This window comes from Talpa occidentalis, unplaced genomic scaffold (assembly GCF_014898055.3).
Source record: "Talpa occidentalis isolate TD23 unplaced genomic scaffold, MPIMG_talOcc4v2.1 talOcc4.8, whole genome shotgun sequence".
Lineage (NCBI taxonomy): Eukaryota > Metazoa > Chordata > Mammalia > Eulipotyphla > Talpidae > Talpa > Talpa occidentalis.
Window position 1 is genome coordinate 109288755 of NW_023605194.1, and position 25217 is coordinate 109313971.

Genomic DNA, 25217 nt, shown 5'->3' on the forward strand with positions numbered 1-25217 from the left:
TCTTGCCTTTTGCAGCAACACAGATGGAACTTGAGATGTTGGGGAAGCGGGTTTAGTCTGAAAGTAAAAGGAAATTACCAAATGGTTTCACTCGTGGAATAAGGGTAGTTAACACAACTCAACAAAAATGGCTCTTAGGCTCTGACAACAAAATGTGGTCACCAGAGAGGTAGAGGAATGGGGTTGGGAGGAATAGGTTGAGGGGGTTCAGTTTTATAGTGGTGAATGATACCAGATCTTTGGTATTGGGTACAGTTGTGTGGAATAGACATTTATCAAGGTGTCAAACTCTGCCCCAGAATCTTAGAAAATTTTGTAAACCAATGGTGAAATCAATCAAGAAAGTAAAAAAAGAGGGCCTTTCTGGTGGCGCAGGTGTTGGAGCGCAGCGCTGTGAAGCTGTCTGTAGCCTCTGCAGCGCCGGTTCAATCCCTGCTGGCCGCGGAGATACCCACATGGCGCGGCAGACCTCTCCTGTCTCACCCGCTGCTCCCCCAAGCAGTGTATTTCATCAGTCTGCCTGTTCTGTTCCCCACTCTGTCTCTGGTGAATCCTCTCACCCCCCTACCCCCGCACCTCTGGCCTGTACCCCAGTTCTTGTATGCATAAATAAATAAATCTTAAAAAAAAAAAAGAAAGTAAAAGAAGAAAGAAAGTTTATTTCTGGCCAGTAGGCTGGGAGCTGGCACTTCTGGGCTGAAACTGGAGGAGCAGAGGTTAGTTCCCTGCTAGCCCTGTTTTTGCCATGGCACCTTGGAGGACTTACATGGAGATGGGAAAACCACGAAAGAGAAACAACCTGGACCCCAGAATGAGCATTTGGAGGGAGCTGTCCCGGAAAGTCATCCAGCCCTCAGAGGACTGCTTGTTGCAAGATGACTTTGTCTTAGCCCCTGGGATTTCGGGGACTATTGATAACAACAGTGCAGCCTTGTCTAACTCTGATCTGCTGGGAATGAGGGATTTCAGGAATTCTGTGAGTGGATTGTGGCAATTTCTTTGAAAATTTCACACCATGTTCTAAAGCTTCCCTTTGGAACATGGTCTCTGATGTCTTTGTACTTCTCCCAAGATTTCCATTTTAATGTTGTAAAGACTAAGTTCCTCAGTTCAATAATACCACTTAGTCTTCCAAATATTCCTTTTCTATTTTTAACAGAAAAAAAAATAGATGAAATTTACTGTTTCCATTATGTTTCTGTATTGTTTATCTAGAATAGGCATGTGCCATATTTATGATCCCAAACTGAAAGTATACAACTTTTTAAAAATATATATATATTTATTTATTTATTTATACAAGCACTGGGTACAGTCAGAAGCATGGGAGGGTGAGAGAATTCACTAGAGCCAGAGTGGGGAACAGAACAGGCAGACTGACGAAGTACACTGCTGAGGGGAGCAGTGGGTGCAGCAGGAGAGGTCTGTGTGCCATGTGGGACCCTCGCTGGCGGCCGGGGATCAAACCCACACTTCAGCCTTGCAGCCCAGCGCTCAACCACTGCACCACCAGGGGAGGCCCAAAAGTATACAACTTTTTAAAGCTGGCTGATAGGATGACACTATCCCAAGTTGAAGATGGTTTTTTGCCGGTTGTACAGGCACCGACACTCCTTGGGGATCCCCTGACTGTTGTTACTAAAGATGAAGGAGAATATCGTGGGCCTTTTGGCTGACCCAGCCTTGGAGTTTCCGTCTGGAGCAGAGACTCTAGACCTGATTACAGGTCTTGGAATTGGGACCCACTACTCAAAATGGAAGCTCTCTGACTCAGCCCAGGACTCCTAGCTCCCTTCACTTATGTCTCTGGGAATCTCCCTGAAGCTAGCTCTCAAGTTGTGTGGAAGAAGGATGGCCATTAGAGCAAAGTCCCCAGAGAGGCAGGCACAGTAGTTGTGGTTGTCAACATTGAACGCTGCACCCAGACTTCCCTGAGACTTGGTGCCGTGAAAATATGGAAGAGATTTCACATATGCCTTATCCGAGAAGGTGGGTGTCCGATCTGTTGTCCCTGAGACAGTGCACCCTGAAAGTGTCTCTTTCACCCAGATCATAATTCATACAGCTAGAAACACCTAAGCTTTTTTTTTTCCTTAATGAAGAACATTTTCATTATTATTATGTTTTTCCTCTTATGTATTGAGGTAACACTGGTTTACAACACTGTGTGTGATTTAGGGGAATCTGTTCACGCCTTACGCACCCACAGCCCCCGACCCTAAGCCACTGGCCCCCTCCTCCCTTTGCTTCCACTTTTATCTCCCCTCCACCTCTAGCAGCCTCAATTCTGCAGTCAGATTTCTAGCGCAAGTTTTGGTTGAGTTTTGTGTGTTCCCTTGGTTTGTGTCTCTATATTCCACATACAAGTGAAATCATCTGGTATTTTGTCTTTCTCCTTCTGACAGTTCACTTAGTATCATCCCCTGGAGTTCCATCCATGTTGCCACAAATGGCAAAAATTCATCTTTTTTTACAGCTGAGTAGTATTCCATTGTGTGTATACACTGCATCTTCTTATCCACTCATCTGTCATTGGGCACTTAGGTTGTAGGAACAGCTAAATCTTTGTGGGCATTCTCAAAGCAGATGTCATGGCTGACGAACAGCTTGGGACAGACCTGTGCCCTGTATAAAGACCACAGCAGACCACCTTGAGCACATGGACACTCCTGCTCTGCCTGTGCTGCCTGTTGAAACATCTGGGGCTCTCAAACCATGTCAGTATATCCCCCTAATATCACCAGCCCCTGCTCACCACCTAGTGGTCATAGGCTTTCATCGCCTTGTATTTTATCAGCTGCTCCAGCCCCAGGGTCCAGTGCTGTATGGAGGGTGGTAGTTCTCAAGCATTTCTCTCTATACAAACACAATCATTGACTTTTGGCTTAGACAACACCTCCTCTGAGATTACTGAGATTTAAACACTCCCCTCCCCCCAAGGAGAAGTGAACCCCACTAACCATGGCTGTGGTCAAAGTCAAAAGGGTGAGGAGTATTTGCTACCAGTTCTACAGCTTCTCTGTCCCGTCTTGGAAGCACACTGAAATTCAAATGAGCCAGAGTAACACTTTCTAAAGCAGATAATGACAAATCAGAGTTAAATGTTTCAAAAAGCAAACCGTCCCAAACTTGGGTTGTTTAGTATTGTAAAAAAAAATAACACCAACCCATTTTGGAATTGACCAAGACACGCAGCTAGACGGCTTGTGGCTCGGCCATAGCTAGCGTGACTGATGAACTTCTGAGACCCTTTCGTCACAGTCATGAAGTTCACTTGCCCTTTTGCGTCTGCCGGTGTACTCCAGGTTTGTGCATTCCTCACCTGCCCAGCTTCAGGCTCCTCGAATCCTTCTTCCAGTGGGTCCCTCCAAATCCTGCGTGAAGGGAACTCCATTCCCATTGGCCTCGGGAAACAGGGCCAGTGTGCGTTAGAGAGTTTTCTGGTTCCTTGGCCAAAGCCCTTTTCTCGTGGCAGCCTTTGCAGCAACTGATTCTCACTCCCCAAAGCCCAAGGGCCACATACAGGAGGGCCCTGTCTGGCCCTGGAGCAGCCTGTGCTTTTGGGGACTTGGAGGCACAGCCGTAAGGACCAGGTCTTATATTCTTTCATCCCAGCCTCTTAGGCCTAACCTCATACTCGGCCTGATCCTTTGGCCCTGTCTCCTCTCTGCTTTGGCCTCATACTTTGCCGTGGGTTTGAGCTCCCATGTGCATCTCACGTGTTGCCATGTCTGTGATTCCACTTCTCTGTTTGGGGGGATCCAGGCTGGGGCCTCTTGTGTGGAGCCAGCGTACTGCCTCCGGAGTGTTCTGCTTCAGGTGCTGACAGCATGTGGTAACTACAGCCCTGAGACAGGACAGCTATTGTCCACACTGCTGGTACTTTGTATTTGCTCATTTGAGAAAAAATTGTTAGTTTGTAGGTGTGTGGGTTGAATTATGGATCCCAAAATGATGTTGAATTTCTTACCCTGTCCCTGTGAACGTGGCCTTATTTGGAAACAGAGTCTTTGCAGATGATCTAGAGAAAGTGAGCCCAATAGGGTGGGCCCTGCACCCCACGTCTGTGTCCTTGTAAGAGGACAGATTGTGGCCCAGAGACAGACATGGACCCAGGGGAGAAGATGCACTGAGACAGAGGGGCAGCACTGTCTGCAGGCCGAGGAGCTCTCTCCTTGGGGAGAGAGGCTGGAGCACAGACTCCCCCACTACCCCCAAAGGATCCAATCTTGCCCTGGAATTTCAAACCCCCAGCAAGAGCTGTGAGCAGTAAGTGCTGTTGTTTAAGCCACTCAGACGTGGCGCTGTGATGACAGGGCCACAAAACGAGTGCACAATGAGTGTGGCATCGGTGACCTTCCTTCACTGCAAAACAGATGTTATTTCAGTGGAAAAGACAAGGCTCTCGTGACGGAGGAGTGATGTCACATGACAGGGAAGACCGTTAATGCTCCTTCATTTTACACCGACACAGAGAAAGCGTTTCTGGTGGGTGGTGATCAATTGCATAATTTCTTTTTTTCTATTTTTTTTTTATTCTAAAATAATTTAAGGAAATTAAAAAACCCTCCTTATTATCTCATATAAACAGTCCTTGCCTAGAGTTTTTACTTTTTACCTCGTACTACAGAACTGTGACTTCATTTGTTGACCATTTTTATTCTTTGGCATTTAAAGTATCACAGTATTCAGTTCTCAAAATAAAGCTTAAAATGCAATAATGCCATCAAAGCTTTTACATCATCAAAAATGCCACGTCAAAATGGATAGAAATTTAATGGTAATTTCGTATTTGTTATGGAATAACATTTGCCAGTTTATTAGAAAAACAGCCTTAATAACTAAAAGAATTGCGAAGGATACATTAGTTTTTTAGTGTGGTGTTTTATTTTCTCTTTCATTTTATTAAAAATTAATAGATAAGCGCTATTGAAAGGATTTAAAACCTATCAAATACACAAAATCTCAACTGGGGCGGTCTCTGGAGAAGGACACTGATGATGTGGAATGACAGGGGCGTCTTAGTTTGCATTAAATGCCTTTTCTCACTGCTAGAATCGCTTAGCCTGTGCATGTATTATTTTTAAATTGGGAGGAAAACTAGCTCATTTTTAAAAGTGCGTGGAATTGCAAAGTACTGAAAAGGACAGAAGGTTTCTACAGTTGGTATAAAGTCAAGGTGAAGATTAAAGAACTATTATAGGTCGGATCGCACTATTAATAAGAGAGAAAAGGGGGTTACTTAATAGGCAACTGTCTTGATATCAAGAACTTGAAGGCATTTTCTTCTTGTCCCTGTTCCACTTGGGTGCTGAGCTATTCATACAAATGAGGTGACTCTTTGAAGAACAGTAGCTTGGGTGCGGAACAGAAGACGGTGATTAATTTTTTGTCAGTACTTGTGAAGCATGAAAGTTGATGTTGCAGGAGAGAGGCTATAGGGATGACACTAAGGGTCAGGAGAAACGCCTTTCTGTGGCCTAACAGGTGTTCTAGATGTCGTGCATTGTGGGACAGTCCTCACATAAAACTAGGCTGGGAATATGTATTGTTCCAGTCTTTTAGAAATGAATTTTAGAGCCAAATGGAATCTTAGAAGCTGCTAGTCTGGAAGCTGATTTGCTAGATGAGGCTGCAGCAGTGGTAATGAAGCCTCTTGCGCATGGGGGGGTGCTTGGCTCGGCCCCTGGCTCCGTACCCAGTCAGGTTCCTTTCCCCTCTCCATGTCCTCCTCAGCAGAAGACACAGAAATTGGGCCTCTCTGGTGGCCTAGGGGTTAAGTCTCAGTGCTGTCATTGCTATGGCCTGAGTCCAAGTTCAGTCCCCAACCATGGAGCCAACCACATGACTCAGCAACCTCTCCTGTCTCCCCGCTGCTCCCCTCAGCTGTGTATTTCAGTAGATCGGCCAGCTCTCCCTACTGTGTCTCTGGTGAGTCCTCTCACCCCCTGCACCTTTGGCCTACACCTGAGTTCTTCTATGCAAAAATAAATAAATAAAATCTTTAAACTAAAAAAAATCATTAAAATCTGCATGTCCTTCAGATTGACTTGGCAGTGACATTTAGGTACTTAGAACTAGTCAGATACAAGCACACACTGACAGACAGACATGCACACACAGCTACTAAGTCCCCCTTCTCATGCACAAGGCAGGTGACACTATCCCCATTTCAGCTTTGCAGGAATAGGACTCTGAGAGGTTCAGCACAGGTCGGGACCCTGGGCCTTCAGATCTTTGGTCTGTGTTTCCTTTCCTCTACCCCACTCTGCATCTCTGCACAAAGCTTTGCTCCACAGAGACCTCATAAAATTTCATCTTCTGGGTTTATTATTTATTATTAAAATGATAAGAGAAGGCTTCTGAAGTCAGGCTGGCACTGACAAATTTTGAATTTAAAAAATTGTATTTCCTTCTGTATGACCTCTGTTATTTGTCAGTTTGTCCAACCATTTGCTTTCATGGTCTGTTACCAGTGCTCCCCCACCCAAGCATCCCATGCAGTGGTCTGTGAGAACCCCTCTCCTCAGGGGGTGCATGACTCCCTCGTGATTTCATCTCAACTACCGTGTTAGCCTCTCCACATTGCATGTATAAGGGATGGTTCTCTAAGGAAACGAAACCCACACGGCTGATACCCTCTAGAGAGGCTTCCAAATGCAGGGAGCCAAGCAGAAGGGACAACAATTAACAAACTTAGTGGGAACAGGCAGGTTTGAATGACTTTATGTCAAAGCTTTCATCATGTGTTGAAATCCACATATGAACTAATCTCTCCAATAATTGTGAGTGGGGTAACCTAGAAGCAGAGGGGTGGTGCGGGGTGGGTGTAGGTTTAGAAGGTATTAAGACTGGTAAGGAGGGCCTCCTTGGTGGTGCAGTGGGTTGTGCGCCATGCTGTCACACTGTCCACAGCCTCTGCATGGGGGGTTCAATTCCCGGCTGGCCAGGGAGATACCCACATGGTGCGGCAGACCTCTCCTGTTGCGCCCGCTGCTCCCCGCAGCAGTGTATTTCTGTCGTCTGCCTGTTCTGCTCCCTGCTACGCCTCTGGTGAATCCTCTCACCCTCCTGCGCCTCTGGCCTGTACCCCAGCTCTTGTATAAAAATAAAAAAAAATCTAAAAAAAAAAAAAAGACTGGTAAGGAGAGTGGGCTGGTCTGTTGGCTAAACAGATGGAAAGGAAGGAAAGATGATGTCCAGACATTACAAGAAGAGACAGCTTCAGTATCTCATACAGGTTGGGGGGGTCAGAGTAAGCGGTGGAGGGGGGTATAATTTCATATTCAGTATATTTTGCCATGAGTAGCTACAGTCTATGTTCAGGCTCCATCACTTGGTTAGAAAAATGCTACAACTGTAACTCAATTGAAAAAGCATACATTTTTTTCATATGCCTGTTGGCCATTGCATTTCCTCTTTGGAGAAGTTTCTTTTCAGCTCTTCTGCCCATTTTTTGACTGGATTATTTACTTTGTTTTTGTTAAGTCTCATCAGCTCTTTGTAGATTTTTGTGATCAGTCCTTTATCATCAGTGTTGTGTGCAAAATTGTTCTCCCAGTCGGTGGGGTGTCTGTTTGTTTTGGTTACTGTCTCTTTTGCTGCACAGAAGCTCTTTAATTTGATGTAGTCCCAGCTGTTTATCTTTGCCTTCACTATCACTGCTTTGGGTGATGTGTCTGTAAAGATGTTATTGAGGTGTATGTCATGTAGTGTTTTGCCTATATTTCCTTCTATGTATTTTATGGTTTCAGGTTATAATAAAGTAAAACTCAAAATTAACAAGCAGCTATAAGCCAGAGACACACTGGGGTGGGGGGAGCAGAGAGGAGGGAGTAGGATCAAAACAAGGGCGGTGGGAATTGTATGGGGACTATAACCAAGATGAAAATGCACACCTTGGACAAAAATAAAAATGATGTAAAAATATATAAAATTAAAAAAAAAGAAAAAAAAGAAAGAAAAAAGAAAAAGGATACAGTTTGCCAAAGAAACAGGATATGAAATGAATATGTAGGAAAAGAGCCAACCTCTCTAAAAATCTATTTGAATAATTATTGAAATACCATTCAATACTTTTTAAGATACAAAACAAACAAAAAGCAGTCATGACTCCTTAAAGTAATACTTACTTACGTGTATTGCTGGTGATTCTGTCAGTCGTTTAGGTGGCTTTGGAAAGTAACACAGGAATGGGTTGCAACCATAAAATTTTACATATCCTTTTATCTGTTAATTCCACCTTTAGAAAATCTAAATTTTTTTTAAAAAGATACAACAATGAAAATACCTATCAAAGCATCCTTTATAATAGAGAAATAATCTAAGTATCTAAGCACTAGACAGATGTTTTAAGTATACGTCCCTATCCCCAAAATATTCTAGTCTTTTTAAATGCTGTTATGAAAATATGTGATCTAGAAAATTAGCTCCAATTACATAATTTAGGTAAGCAGACAAATTCCATTGCTTTACAACTGTGTGAAAAATGTGCATGAAAAGGAGAATGAAACTTGACCAAATTTTGATGGATGGTGTCATTGTTAGTAATTTGTGAGATTTTTCCCTGTAGAATGTCTTTCGTGCTGATATAATAAATATTTTTGCCCTTAAAATAAGAAAAATCCATATTGCATGGTACTTTGCCAAATATCCTTTTATGTTTTATCTAGTTTTGTTTCCAACATTCCTTGATTGTCTTGGGAATGTGTTAGGGTAACTGAGCATCCTGTGAGCTGGCACCGAGGAAGCCCCCAGGAGGGGTCACTTGAGGTCTTGAGGTCCGGAAGCAGAACCGTGCCAGGCAAACCTGGGCAAACCAGTGACACCAAATACAGTGAATAGCAGTTTTGTTTTTTAAACTTAGTGCTTTATTCATGCACCAAACAATAGTGAGATAATAATGGTTTTGTTATTTGCTATTAATAGTTTTTGACAAGCATAATATGGTCATTTTGGGTTTTAAATGGCTCTGATTTTCTATTTAAATTGCTATCATATTTTAAAATTTGTAGCAATGAAGCCTATGCTATATACTGAAGGCTGCAAGGGAGTAACCATCAGCCAACGAAGGGCCTATCAGTGTTTGCCCTTGAAACCAGGTTCACTAGTGGGCATCGTGAATACTCTGAGGGGCAAAAATAAATAAATATGACCAAGCAAAATCAATAAAATAAGTAAAAACGACCAAACAAAAACCAACTCCAGCCACGCCTCCCACTCACTGCTTAATTGACCAAACCTCCCTGCAGTTTCTCCCCCTGGCCTCTGTAAGTCCTTTTGTCTTAATACACAAGCTCACTGGGAATATATTTTCCTCTTAATCATTTAAAAATAAATCTTATGTGATAGTTGGCCTCCCTCCACACCCCTCCAACACATTTAAACTACTGCTAAACTTGTGTCTCAAAATTCCCCTTAGAGGAAAGTTTTCCCAAAGGATTCTTTGGAAAAGCCAGCATGGGATCCCATCCAGGTTCCAAGCTGATCCCAAAAGTCCAAGCATGGACCATGGATCTCTCCCGAAACCCCACCCCCCAAGTCCCTGCCACCGCTGCTCTCAGACTGACACCGGCCTATTGGAAGTGAGGCTTACACTTCATCGCTTCATTGCTGGAGTCATTTCCAAGACTGAATTTAGAAAGCAGGTACAGGTAGGCATTTTCCAAGGTGCCTCTGACTAATTAAGTGTTAGAAACTGACTCACATTATTTTTGAATAGAAATTAATTTAGTAGTTAAAAGTTAGTTGTTTTTGTTTTTCAGAAGTAAATTAACCTTGTCATTTCTACATAAATTAATTGTCACTTTTGGCATGTGAGTTTATTCTCCATTGACTGTGTGTACATGTTCCTCAGACCTTATAGTGTTTAATGAAGAGATCCTTTTTAAGTATTGATAGCCACAAGAAAATTATACCATGTTTGATCTATGTTAAAGAATCAAAGTCCAAGATCTTTGAATGGAACCCAGAATAAAAATGTAATTAGGCTACATCCCTAAAGTCTGATATATCTTTAAACAAGACTGCAAATGAAACTTTATTAGAACTTCAAATGAATTATTTCATTGCCTTTTTTTCAAATTCATTTTCTTCCCCTTCCCTTTCATGTCTGTGTTCCTGACATCGCTGCTTGTATTTTACCTGTCTTTTTCAGGGTGTTTTAATTATTTACTGCTTAACGAGTAGCACAGAGAGGAAGCCTCGTTCAGAGGTGCCTGCTATGCGGCAGATTTTTCTTTTTCAAAGCTTTTGCAAGGAGATGTTGAAGAGTTGCGCAGAGTTTACCGGTCTGGCCACACTGAGAGACTGTTCCGGAGGTGTTATTTCCTCCAGCAATCTGAGAAGGTGCCCCCAGAAATAGGTCTCCAGCACTACCCCTGGCCCAGAGCGAAGGGGACACTGGATGAAAGTTGCTATTTCCAGCCAGTGCCTTTGGTAGCTTTCCATTTGCATAAGTGATACTGCTCCATAAGTCTAGGTTTTATTTTTATTTTTCAAAGATTTATGTATTTATTTTGGCATGGAAGAACTGGGGTGTAGAACAGAGGTGCAGGGGGTGAGAGGGTTCACCAGAGACAGAGTGGGAGCAGAACAGGCAGATCTACTGAAATATACTGCTAAGGGGAGCAGCAGGTGAGACAGGAGAGGTCTGCTGAGCCATGTGGGTCAGCTCCCTTGGAGGGACTCAGACTCATGCCACAGCCATGATAGCGTTGAGACTTAACCCCTAGGCCACCAGGGAGGCCCCTAGGTTTTAAAGTATTCCATTTGATTTGCTCCAAATGGTAAACGGAACGAAAATATAGATAAGATGTCATGAAATTCTGACGTGTCGAGGAAACCCCAGGCACTGCATGACCCACACAATTTGCAGCCACACCCTGAGGTTGGCTTTGCCCCTGTGTCTTAGCACTAACGCATGGATGTGGATGACCAGTTGTATCATATCACAGTGTTGAGGCTCACACTTTGGTCTCTGTTTTTAAGTTAAGCATTGGAGATACGATTCCTAAGAAGGAGAATTATCTAAGGATGGAAAGTCACCAAGTCCTGCAGGTATCTAAGCTTTGCCACCTGCTTGGTATGTGAGTTTAGTAAAGAGAACTTCATTTCCTCACCTCTGCATATAGATACGAGTGTATACAGCAGTGAGCACACATACATGCGTAGGTAGTTTTGTAGTTCAGTTGTTCCTTTAACACATATTTTCTATTTAAGTGTGTGTTCATGTATATTCACGCTGAGATCACGTGTATTCATACATGCACATCGGCAGTATATGTAGTACCTACATGTATGTATCTCAGCTCGTGTCATGCTTGGCACATAAGTACTCAGTTGACATTTTTCTCTCTCCATACTCATATAGATTATTTTCAGTTTATGAGGTTTTATTTGTAATATGGAAAATAGTGCAGACCTGACCATCAAATCAATGACGTATAGGGGAAAAGCTACTGCTTGCCTCACTCACTCCCATCTTCTCTAAATTAATCAATACCGGTGCTTTAGTATATATGCTTCCACACCGTTCTCTTGGTTCATGCAAACATAATCATCAGAATGTGGTTTATTTAAAATCTAGAGCAATATATAATTCAAATAAGAATTACATTATTGAGTAAGTCCAGAATAACTCATTAGTTGATCTAATGTCAATATTGACTTTATTTCTCCGTGGACTTTTATGCTTGTCAGCACATTGTAGTATTTTAAGATGAGGTGAAAATCATTAAAGTAAAGCTGTTATATGAAGAAAATAGTAAACTCTAAGCTCTTCAAGGTGTATATTGGCTGGTATTAATTTCCTATTGTTTAGGCATTACAGGAGTGTTTTACATTTTTAATTTACATTTTAAATTATATGAGTAATTTCTAATTGTGAACATTTAAAAGTAAAGCTGCCTAATGCTTATTCCGTAGAAATTACAAAACTTGGCTAGAAACCAGCTGTCTGAGGTTTATTATGACCTAGAGCCATTAAGTTTGTGCACTGCTTATGTCACTGACTGCAGTCTTTGAAAATGCCAGCCAACCGCCACCAATTACAGTTCCTCCAGAATATTTTAGAAGTCCAGGCAAACCTTCTGGATTTTAGAAATTAATTTACTTGGGTCGTCAACATCAGCTGTAAAGTTCTTGTGAGTTTCCCCCATACCTGCCTTCCTAGAATCCTTTTCATTGTCTAGTTTAGTGATGGATGCTTCTTAATGGGGGTGTGGTACATCCTTATGAGGTCCATCTAAAACCTTTGCTCAAACCATGTAATCCCCTTTTAAAATAACATCTTAAATTTCTTCTAAGTGCCCATTGGAGCCACTCAGAAGTCATGGGTACATTTTGTCCCCAGTTATTAGGGATGCAATTGAGTTACAGAACAAAATCTTTGTTTTCCAGCTTTCCATTTTGCACTATGTGCTGAGGGTTATAGCACGGAACAAATCTCCTCGGACAAGAGATAACCCCTTGAAAGTGATCATTTCCATTGGGAAGTGTGACAAATCCTTAACTATTTCAGTGTCTATAGTGCCATTGTAATGCTCATAATTGAATGTAAAAACCGAAAGATAATATAAATTGTTCATGCAGTTAACTGAAATGGAAAGCAATGTCTTTTGTTTTTACAAAAAAGCAATAACATTTCTCTCTTTTGGCCACTGTTCAATATTGCTTCTAGCAGATTTTATGTCTATGTGTCATACAAAATAGTAACTTAACACCAAAGATGTCCGGTAGCTCCAGATTAAAATGTAGTACAATATACATAAAGCTTTATTGTTCCTTTAGGTTGTAGTTTTAAACTAAAGTGGAACGTTTCCCTAAATTCCTCAACAAATGTGCACAATTTAGAACTAAGTATGCTTAAGAGTTATGCCAGTGCTGCTGAAAAAATAAGTCTTACAGACCTGTCAGATTATTTTCACGCAATTGTTTCTCTAGCGATATTTTTACTGGCAAGTGTACAAGTTTATAGGAAAAGAAATAATTAGCTACTTTCAGAATTGCTGATGCATAGGAGCTCAAGCAGGCCAGCCCATGCCTCCTAGAGATTGTGACATTTTAAATTACCTGAATAATACCAGGAGCCATCTTTGGACATAATTAACACCTTGCCTAATTAATGTCAGTTCTAGACCATCAGACATCATTTATGGAGTATTATTTTATTCAAACTTGCTTTCACACTTATTATGTTGTAAACTTTAGATTTGTGTGCTGTTTTTTTAAGTGGAGCAACTTCTTTTTTTTTTTTTCTTTCCTTTTTCTTTTCCCTCCCCCTTCAAGTAATCAATGCACTGCTGAATGAGTTCATTTTAATGCACTCAATCATGCCTCTAATGTTCGTAGCTTACGGGCGCAAGCATCAGTAATGCAGGAATGTTATATGGCTTTAGTTTGGGCCATTTCATAAAATATTCATGGAATCAAAAATGTGCATCAAAATAGCGGCTGGGAGAATTACATTTATGTTCCTGCTTTTATGGCAGCTTCACATTTAAACCCATTTGTGTTAATATCTAGTCAATCTTCCTACTTTAAAAAAAACTAAAATGGAAGAGATCATATACATTCTCCTTTGCTTAATATTTGTTCTAGACATCTGCTGTGATACAACAAATATCTATAAACTTTCAGAGCTTGTGGTGCAGGGGAGTGGGGTAAGCAACAATTTGGGTAACACCCAAATATAAAAGATCTTATTTTCACTGCCTAGTGTTTGTCTTCACAGTCTACCCTGTGTTTTGCTGTTGACAATATTGTTGGTATTGTTGTTGTTGTTGTTTTTAATAAGTGGATGGATTTCTTGTTTGTGTGGGTTTTTGTGATGGGAATCTCCTTTGTAGTTGTTTTAAGACTGCACTTTCTATTTATTTATTTGTTTGTTTATTTATTTATACAAACACTGGGTACAGTCAGAAGTGCAGGAAGGTGAGAGAATTCACCAGAGCGGGGAACAGAACAGACAGACTGACGAAATACACTGCTGAGGGGAGCAGCGGGCCAGACAGACAGGAGAGGTCTGTCGCACCATGTGGGACCCTCCCCGGTGGCCAGGGATTGAACTGGCACTGCAGAGGCTGCGGGCAGCTTCGCAGCCCAGCTCTCAACTGCTGCACCACCAGGGGAGGCCCAAGACTGCAATTTCTATTAGCTGGAAAACTACAAATGCACAGCAACCTCCTTGTTTATGTAAATGTCATGTAATTATTTTTAAATTGAAGGTTAGACTTCTCTAGCCCTACCTGGACTAGAGTTTTGCGTAGTTGTTCACATGCGTCTCCCAGGGTGTGCATTCTGATACCGCATGCTGTTGAGGTGAATTGATTACTGATAGTACTGTTTGAATGCCAGTCTCAGTTGCCCCAACAAAATATTTTGGCTCCATTCTTTTCTTTGCTTAGCTTGAAATAATAGTGGGCTCTGGATTTTTGCTTAGCCTAGAACCAGGCATTCCAGGTGCTTCGTGAGCAACCACTCCTTAGGATAATCCTCTTTCAGCCTTGCTGTGGACTTTGCTACTTGGTGATGACGAAGACTCACCGGTAATTCCTGATACAACCTGACAGAGCTCATGCCCTCCTTGGGGCTCTTTTAATCTATGAATATTCTAGAGACCTTCTTTTTTCTGTCTTGCTACAGGTAACTATTTGTGATACCATGTCATTGTCTCTGCCCTCTTCCTGTGGATTAGAATGTTACTGATTGCAGAGAAGGAATCTAGAGCCCAGTCCCTGTGCAAGATGGATGCTGGGTTCTGAATCTCATCTGATGGTTCTGATATATTAAAGTTTATTTGTTTCCATGGGTAGGCTGTATATCAAAACTTTGAAGCTGCAGGTGAACCAAATTTGAAAATCTGGTGCTTGATCTTCACTTACATTTACATTTGGCTTTGTTAAGATTATCACAGTATTGATAACTTTTGATAATATTTCTCTCAGGTATATTAACTTTGAGATTTTCATATAAAGGCATATGCATTATGTCCTATTGAATATCTAGTCTTAATATTAATATGAGAGGCTTTACCCAGAATCTTGAAAGTCTTATTCACAGTTGGAACTATAAAGTGGATGGAAATCTTATCATTGATAATCATGCTTAAAGGAAAATATTTGCATATTTAAATTACTATGCTCATAGTATAGACATATATTTTAATATTTTTAAATTGAATATTACATTATAGTATAATATGAACTTGCAGCTTCTGACCAGCCTTTACAAGTTGTTAGGAAAACATTTGTGTGCTTATGGTCATTTGGATCAGATCCTTGCTAGCCTATGTACTGACACCAAATAATTTTTAGAAATGAATCTCCACATCTGAGAAGAACCAAAAAACTCTACTTCCTCTATGTACGTATCTTAGCTTAAAGTAGTGCCAGAATCTCCAGTACCCTCATCTGTGGCAAAAGTGATTAAGGAAGGGGAAGTGAAACCATGAATAGCTAGATGGGGTCACAGATGACTAAGTCTGGGGCCCCCAAGGAATTCCAGGGGCCCCCTAATGTCACTACATGCTTTAGATTCAAATAGGGAGTTCATGTGCAGGCCATGTAGCTGTTTATACATCAATTCCTCCAGAAGAGACCAGTCAGAAGCACATCAGGGGCTGACATTTGCTTTCATGCTAGAAGTTATTTGGGATCCCCTGAGGAGCACCACAAAATTAGGGAACTATTTAGAAGAGACTAGAAATCACATAATTCAAGCATTACTTTTAATGAGAGATTTATGTCCAGAGACCACATTTCTAACACTTATGTTTCTGACTCTTGGCTTAACTAGCACCTGCCACAGTAGAACCAGTCTCTGTACGTTTTAGATCCTATGTTTAAATCCTCAACATCCTTAGAAGCTATTTGAGTCATTTAACCTCTGTAAGCCTCAGTTTCCTCTTTAGTGTAAAATAATTATTTTATTTTACCTCACTAGTTTTGGGAAGGATGGCTAAGACAATGTATGAGGAAGAAACCTTCCATTTGGATTAGCACCTTGTGACCTGTGCTATTTTGTTAGTGAGCATCTCAGGAGACAAGTAGACCCTTCTGAGAGTTGAGCCTTGGCCAATGATCATGAGCTAAAAACAGGACAGTGATTCTAGCCTCCAAAGCTCTAACAAAAATAAAGTTCAGTTAAAATGGCTATTTCCCAACTATTGCAAGACTGTCTTCCACCGCACTCAAGGAAGCACTCATAGAAACCAGGGGAAACCAATGTCCCGAGAACCACCCTTACTTTGTTCATTCCTGAGGGGCAGCCTGTGCAGGATGCCTGAATCGTGCTTAGAGGAGAGGCAGGCTTCCCTGGGGTACAAAGACATAGCCCCCACCTTTTCTCCACTCTTCCTCACCTTCAGCCCTCTCCACATTTCCTCCATCTCGCCTTCCCCCACCACTTTCTCTCCCTCCTACCACATAGTCCTGCCTCCTTCGATAAAATCCTGGGCAAGAGTCTAAGTTCTCATGTCCATTTTCCATCCTGATGCCTCGTCTGCATCTCATTGTAACTAGTCGGGTTATCCAGAGTTCATCTCCCAGCTCGTCTCCTGGAATTCTTAGTGAACCTGTTATTCCTAACATACCTTTGCCCTCTCTGTCTGATTACTCTGTGTGATCACAGATGCTATCAGGTTCTTCTACTCTCCTTACAGTTCTCCCCCGCTGCCCCGCCCCAGAACAATCTAGTTTACTCCTAGTTCCCTATGTCTGTTGCCCTATTCACAAGGCCAAAGAGAAATGTGTACCTGTGCCTTATGGATAGATGGATGTTGGCTAGGGGAAAAAAAGGCCTCTCACATACACTTTCCAGCGATACAGAACTATACTTCACAGGCAGAAATATAGTTAGCAGAGGAAACATAACCCACACATGTCAATGTTCCATTCGAGTTTTAAAAAAAACGAGGGTCAAGGGTATTTGGCGGGAAGGTGTTTCTGGTGAAAGGGACTTCAGGAGACATGAAAAACTACACCTGCTTTTGTGGGAAGCAAGAAGAAAATTGTCAGCTAACTGTAAAAGATTGTTGAGAACAGTGATCCACCTTGAGTATGTGCACCAAAATGAAAAAAAAAAAAATAAGGAATTATTTTTTAAAATAACTTCTATTGTGTATTTCTTATTACCAAATAAATATACTTGGATGATAGAACCATTAGGCAGTACAGATAATCAGGAAGGAAATCCCCACCCATCACCCATCTAGCACTGATGATGTTTGGTAAATGTTTTCTGATGTTTCTCCATATTTTCACTTATTATAAGCACCTGTCCATGGAATGAAATATTCTTCGATAGTGTCTTGCTTATGTCTTTGTAGTCTTTTTTATCCTGTAACAATTTCATAATACGGTTTTATAAACATCCCCACAGGACACGTTCCTTGGTCTTTATCTTAGCTGCTGGGCTCTCAATCGACCTCGTGCCTTTGTTGAAATTTTGTGCAGATTATTTGCTGATTATCCACCTCTGTTGTGTTTCTTGATGAATACTATTCTTTATGCTTAAATGTATTTTTTTTACTGAGGTGACATGGTTTTGCAACACTGTATGCGTGTGATTTACACCTCTTCACATATATGTTACCACACCAAGTCACCGAAACACCCATAGTCCTCGACCATGGACCCATGAGCCCTCTCGCCCCTTTGCTCCCTACTTCTCCTGCCTCCCGTAGCCTCGATTCTGTAGTCATGCCCCCCTTTAAGAGTAAAATAGAAGAGGTACGCAAAATTTTTTAAAATATGCTCTGGCCTGTGGTTTATGTTTATGAATGTTGTTTATTCTTTAGGTCAGCTTCTGGAAGCTGCTGAGCATTATGAAGCATTTCATCAATTGACGCAAGGGCGGATATGGAAGGATGAGACAGGTCACTTTCTCAACTTGTTGGCCTGCGAGAGTCTCCTGAGGACGTACAGATTACTCTCAGACAAAATGCTGGAAAATAAAGAATACAAAGAGGCCATCAAAATTCTAATAAAAGCTTCAGAAATAGCCAAAGAAGGTGGGTAGAAAGAACACTCTCCACGCTGTTCGCTTTAATAGGCAGGCGCTGCTTCTCCCGGGAGTGAAGTAAAAATCGTCAAGTGTTCGGGTGATTATTTCCTATGAAATGCAAAGACAAATGCCATCAATATACTTTCAGATTTCACTGTGAAACAGAGGTGCCTTAGTGCTGACAACAAGCAATCCATTAGTTTCCTGAGAGTGTTATCTCCAAAATTACAACCCTCTGAGAGGAGTGTTAAAAAACAAAGAATGCATAGTAAGTGGGCAAAGTCATCTGCAAAAGTTGAGGGTGTGTGTGTGTGTGTGTGTGTGTTTTCTGTGTGTGGATGTGACTGACGTTATGTCTCTACAATCTGACAAACATTTCACTGTTTGTAAATTCCCTAGTGTGAGGTCATAGGAGGTCATGATACATTTTAAGTTGGGAGTTAATAGGACAATAGAACTCGAATACATGGTCGAGTAGACACTTGCCTGCCAAAGCCAAGGCATGGCCTTTGGACTGGCAGCAGCCAGTCTATAGAATGATATCGTTCCCACAGAATGATATTCTCAATGATATTCCCATAGAATGATATGGGAAATGTTTTTACATAATTTTTGGAGCCCACCCTGGACCTGCTGCCTCCGAACCTGTGGGTCAGCAGGACGCCCAGGTGATTCCTGGGCACACTTAAGAGCAGCGAAAAAAGTCTGGGAGATCTGGTCATATCCTTAATGTTCTATGTCATTTGCATATGTATAAAATGTAAAGGAAAAATTAGGAGCATATATTCACAAGGTTTTCCATTATGAAATGCAAGGATATTTTATTACTATGTAAAGCATATTAGTAGTGCAGGCTTTTCATGAAGAAGATAGCAGTTATGCTTTGGAACTAATCTTTATTTTCCTTTTTGTGTGCTTTTGATATAACTAAGAAGGCTTCTGCTACTCCAAAATCAAGAAAATTTACTCCTGCATTTTATTCTGAGTTTGATTGCTTCAATGCCTGCATTTCTCTCTCTCTTTCTTTCTCTCTCTCTCTCTCTGTGTGTGTGTGTGTATGTGTGTGTGATGTAAGAACTTCTCACTTGATGGTTTGCATGTGGATTGCAGTTGACTCACTACCATTTGTTGAAAACACTATTCTTTCCCAGTAAGTTTTCTTGGGAGCCTGTCAAAAATTAATTTACCATAAGTATGTGAGCTGTTTTCTGGGCAGTTAGTTCTATCGATCTAAATGTCTTTTCCTATTTCACTCCTACATATACTTGATTATCATAGTCTTGTGGTACATTTTGAAATTGAGAAATGTGATTCTTCCAATTTAGTGAATTAATTTCCCAGTTAGAAGTGGAATTTTTCCCTTTCATTTTCAGATTGTTCATAGCTTGTGTTTAGAAGTAAAATTGACTTTAGTTTACTGATGTATCTTGCAAGCTTGCTAAACTTGTTTATTAGCTTTGATTTTTTTTTAATATATTAGATCATGTCTTCTGAAAATATGTTAATATTTTCATTTCTTCCTTTCTGATCTTGATGTTGAAGGGAGGTAGAAAATGACACCCCCAAAAACCACTTTGGCATAAAAAATACTTTGAGCTAAAGGTACTTAAAAAAACAACAGAACAATAAATGACTTTCTAATCGCCGCCATTTTTTTCTGCAAACAGAAAATTAAATACGGCCATATGAAAGATGCCTCCCCTAAACTATGAGGATAGAAACATTCTGTATTGGGAATCAAAGCCAAGAGAATTTTGTACAAACAGACCTTTTGCTAAAACAATTCTTATTTTCCCTTAACTTCCCTGAATTGTTTATCAATAGTTACTTTTCCACAATTGTTTCTCTTTGTTCAACCCAATATTAAAACATACATGTTCCGCCATTTCTTTTGTCTCTTCATTCTTTATAAAGGCTCCCATGTCACCTAAATCCTTATGTAAATTTGTATAATTTTCTTCTGCTAATCTGTTTTATATCAATTTAATCTCAGCTATGGCTCAAATTCCCTAAGATGATAGAGGTAAAAAGTTTCCTACTCTACAAATGCCTTTTCTTTTTCTTGCTAAAGGTACTTAAAAAAACAAGTGCCTTTTCTTTTTCTAGCCTGGTTACCCTGGCTAGGAAAGCACAGTATTAAATACAGTTAGATTCAGGGGACTTCTTTGTCTCCATCCTGATCTTAGAACAAAAGCTTTTAATCTGTTATTATTATGTGTATCAGCTGTGGGTTTTTTGTAGCCTGTTCAACAGGTTGAAGAAGTTCCTTTCTATTTTTGAGTTTGTTGACAGTTTTTGATCACTGAAAGGGACTGGATTTTTGTTTAATACTTTTTTCTGCCTCCACTGAAATTATCTTGTGGTTTATGTCTTTTCCATTACCTTGGTATATCACATTGATTGATCTGTGTATATTGAACCAACCGTGCATTCCTGGGATAAATCCCACTCCATCTTTTTACTCTTTTTATATGCTGCTGGATTCAATTTGAGGCTATTTTGTTGAGAGGTGTGGTATCTATATTCATAAGGGATGTTAGTTTTTTTTTTTCTTGTGATATCTTCCTGTAATTTGATATCAGAATATTACTGGCTGATAGAATGATATGGGAAGTGTTTTTACATAATTTTTGGAAGATTAGTGCTGATTATCCTTTAAATGGTTGGTAAAAAATTCACTAGTGAATCCGGAGGCATTGGGCTTTGTTTTTCTGTTTTTAATCTAGCTAAAGTTTTGTGGATTTTGTTAACCTTTTTAATGAAACCATTTTTAAATTTTCTCTATTGTCTTTCTATTCTGTTTCATTTCTTTCCATTCAAGTCTTTATTATTCCTTCTTTTTAGTTTGGGTGTAGTTATAAATTCTTTTTTCTGGTGTTTTAAGGTGAAAAAATGTTCCTTTTTTAAAAAATAGGAAATTATAACTACATTTGTTCTTTTATGCATTGCTTTGGCTGGATTCCACAAGTTTGAGGTTGTTGTATTGCTATATTTTTTCTGATTTATTTACTTATTTATTATGTTGAGCCTTGCACCCCACACATCCATCTGGGGTTGTGTATTTTTATTTTTTGTTATTTTTTTATAATTTATTTTTTTATTTTTATATTCCCCATACAATTGCAACCCCCTCCTTTTCCTGCCCCCACCCCCAAAGTGTGTCTCTGGTTCATAGTTGTTTGTTGATTTTGATTTTTTCTTTATTATAGTTATTCTTTTTCCTGGTCCCTTATTTAGGTTTTCTAGATTCCTGTTATGAGTGAGGCCATCAGGTATTTTTCTTTTTCTTTCTGGCTTATTTTACTGAGCATGATCCCTTCCAGCACCATCCATGTTGCTGCAAATTGCATGTGTTTATCTTTTTTGATGTGTATTTTTATTTTCAGATCTAGTAATTTAGGAGTTTATTTAATTCCCATATAATTGTGAGCTTTCCAAATTTTTCTGTTATCTATTTCTAACTTCATTCTCTTGTAATACATTTGCTCAGTAGCATCAACCATCCTGACTACCTGAATTTTTTTTTCTCAGCACTGAAACCTGATTTTTTTCTCTATACCCTCACTTAACACTCCTAATCCCCCTTGCCATGCTTTCTTTTTTTGGCCCTACGTACTTATCACCCACAAGTTACCACATAATTTATTATGTTTGTTGTTATTTTCTGTCTCTTTCTGTCTCTGTGTGCTAATATGTAACTCCCCAATGACAGAGAATTTGCTGGTTAATTTACTGATGTATTCCAAGTTTGTAGGGCTGTGCTTGGCTCACAGTAGGTCCTCAATAAATTTTCATTGAACAAATGAATGGGTGACTATATATTAGTTAAACAACAAATGGAAGTTTTAGGGCACATTTCAATGAAACATGTCAGTTACTCCCAAGTACACTATCTCTATCCACTGCCCTGCCTGAGAGGTCCTCTCTTTAGACTGTCTAATAGATACACTAGTATAATTTAGATCTTGAAAATAAAAGCGTAGTGTTTTCTTTAAGATAAATGACTGTTGACTTGGAGTGCAAAGCAAATATTAATTTAACTCACTCAAAGAAACACAATATAAATAGTATTTCTCCCTTTTTATTCTTAAGTGTCTGTGTCCCTCAACTGTAATAGTGCTGACATTTTCTTCTATTGTTTTGTTGCTTTCATTTTATTTCAACATTGTCTCATTTAGTAAGCAGGGAACGTTGTCATGTTTAAATTTTATTTTAAAGCTAATATTTTTTATTAGTTTATGGGTATGGCCCAGCTGCTTCATTTAGTTACCTCAAAATCTATCTACAGGGTAGAGTTTTCTTTCTTTCTATTCCTTTTTGCTGGGCTTTCCTTTGCATAAAATTAGCAGCTATGATGATCTGCTTTCAGCACAGGTCATTGCAAGTGCTTTAACACAGATATGCAAGTACCAATCACAATCAATCAGCTTTTAATTATACAAGAGTTAACTTCATAGCCTCGTCCATCTACCCCATCTTGCCTTACTCTAGCTCCCCTCGTAGCCCCAACACTCATAATCCAATAGTGGGGAAGTTAAGCCCAGATGAATAAAAAGAGTTAAGTGTCTCCAGACTGACTCCCTGGCACCATTAACTTTGCTGCACTGAGATCTTGAGGGTATAATTCCCTGCAATCGGTAAAATTGCTAGAGAAGAAAAAAATGCCATCACCAGCATTCGCCATCCTATTTTCTCGCTGTCTTCTGATTGAGCCACTGTTTCACGAGTGGCAATTCAGTGAATAGTGAGAGTCATGCAGCAGAGAGAATTGCTGCTCTTGTGAAATCCATCATGGTTAGAATGCAGAGTTCAGAAACCTAAGGGTACTTCCTTCCAAAATCAAAAACAAGGGTGAAGGGTGGATCTGTCAGTATTTGCATCACATAGGAGTTAGGTGGCATTGAAAGTCAAAGAGTTCCACAAGCCGAAAAAGGATAGCATTCTTCATAAAAATAAGGATGCTTAATAATTCTTATATTAGATTTACATGTTATATTTAATACATAAATGTAAGCAAATTACATGTTAGATAGTACGATGTGTGTCTTGTTGAGCCACACTGCGCGTTTCCACATTTTGCTTTTGGATAGAATTTGGCAATTGCAGGACTAAAACATAATATACAGGGATTAGAAAAACTTAGTTCCTCATATAAAGATGATGAAAAAAGCATTGCCAAAGAAAAGCAAAAGACGTCAAGAATTCAAAATGTACTTGGAATTTTGTTCCAAGAAGCCAAGCCCTGTTAGTCATTTTGACCCAAGTTTTAACCCATAGCTTTTAAATTGCACCAAGCTAAAATAACAACTCCTTGATTTGCTAATTACCTGCCCAGTTAGAGACTTAGCCCAATGCCTGTCTGTGAGTATGTGTGTTTGTACACTAGTGGGGTTGGTACACTTCGCAATTATTCATGTGTGCAGGAGCAGCTATCCTGAATAATGACAGGGTTTTACATAGTGGAACATGATAGAAATTACGTGTAAAATGTCAAAATGATCACACGGGTCCCTGCATGGAGAGGGAAATGCCTCATAATTATATCACTAATGCATCTCACTCTTACCGGGTAAACTGTGTTTGCAGCAGTCTTTTTTTCTTCTCAGTACACAGGAGAAACGTGTTAAAATAAACTTGTTAAAATAAATTTCTACTATCTGAAAAAGCAAAGATTCTGTTGGTTGTAGTAAATCAGTTTGTCTAATGCCATGGTCATTTTCCTACATTTTCACTTTAGGAAATGACAAGAAGATGGAAGGACAAGCTACCTATTTCTTGGGCTTAGCATACTTGGCTTCTGGAGATTATGACACGGCATTAACGGTAAGTTGAAGTGAACGTTGATCAATTTTAATTTTTATTTTATTATATTTATTTTTTATTAAGTAACATTGCTTTATGAGACTGTGTGATTCAGAGGTTACACCCTTCAGATGTGTGTTACCACACCACACCCCCTACCAGGCCACCGGTCACCCTTGGGACTCCTTCCCTCGTTGTTTTCCACCTGCAGCTCCTCAGCTGTTATGCTCAATTCAACACTCAGATTTCATTGGATTTTATAAGGTCAACAGAATACTAGTGGGCCTGACATTAGTGTATCTATTTGTGGAGACTAAAACAAAATAACAACATTCTAGAAGCATTAAAAAATGGTTTTATTACTCATAGAAGGTAGTGTTAGCTCAATTGTCATGAAATGTGTTAGGAAATATGAAAATTAAATATATGGAGTGATGTGACCCCCTCCACTCCCACAGCACCAAGGCCAAGAAGAAATGAGCTTAAATGACAGTAAAAATTAAATGATGATAAAAAATAAATACAGCAAATTTATAATATGGTCTGTTTAGAAAAGAATGCGGTTCTCAGGCAATAAAATGGCCTTCAGTGCATGGGGCGGGCGGTGATGGAGGGCCGTGTTAGTCCCAGTGTGAGAAGTAGCCTGCTTCCTGATAAAGTCAGTGTTCCCCTATTTTATGACCATTTTATTTGATTTGTTTGGCTAAAACAGACAAATGTCAAGTGCTCTCATTTCTGTGATATGATGATTAGAAGAGATAATTTGTATAAAATTTTAAGAGTTCCTGCCTGGGCTATAATGCACCTTTGATAATTATTGGCTTTGATTACCTTTACACTCATCTCTGTCTCTGGACTTAGTAGTAGTAGCAGCAGCAGCAGCAGCAGCGAAGGTGGGAGGGAGGAAGTAGATTCCAAAGTTCTGAAGGACTTGGTAATAGACTCAATGTGGGAAGTCAGGGAGATAGAGGTGCCATGTGGTCTGGCTCTGGAGCTGGAGGATGCTGGTGTCATTGCTGGGGAAGATTGGAATGTTCTGGACGCCCAGACCTGGGGTGGATCTGAAGGTTAGCACCTGCTGCCAAATCTCTGGTTATCAGAAGTTTGGTTATCAAGAATCTGGTTATCAAGCCGTAAAAGCAGTAAATACTAGCATTTCTCAGGTAAGGACTCTCGACATACTTTTTGGAGAGTATATTTTACAATTCTCTGGAGTGAAAGGGCACCAAAATGGTTACGTATTAAAATCAGGTTGGTCAGGGTGGAGTCCCAGCTACCACCTCATCATGTGATGTTGTATGAGACTGAGCCTTTCTGAGCGCTGGTTTCTTCATCTGTCAAATGAGATAAGACTCCCTCACTCAGCACAGCTTCATGAGGATTCAGTAACAGAACACATACAAGATCTGTGG

General features: G+C 40.1%; 1 protein-coding gene across 2 annotated transcripts in view; it reads left to right on the top strand.

Annotated features, from left to right (window-relative positions):
• The window catches only part of TTC29 (tetratricopeptide repeat domain 29), a 168690-nt gene that overhangs the window by 36183 nt on the left and 107290 nt on the right, over nucleotides 1-25217 (top strand). For both annotated transcript variants that reach the window (XM_037497005.2, XM_037497006.2), the window contains 2 exons: nucleotides 17798-18010; nucleotides 23741-23826. In XM_037497005.2, the coding sequence (XP_037352902.1) occupies nucleotides 17798-18010; nucleotides 23741-23826 (299 nt within the window). The remainder of the gene's footprint in view (nucleotides 1-17797; nucleotides 18011-23740; nucleotides 23827-25217) is intronic.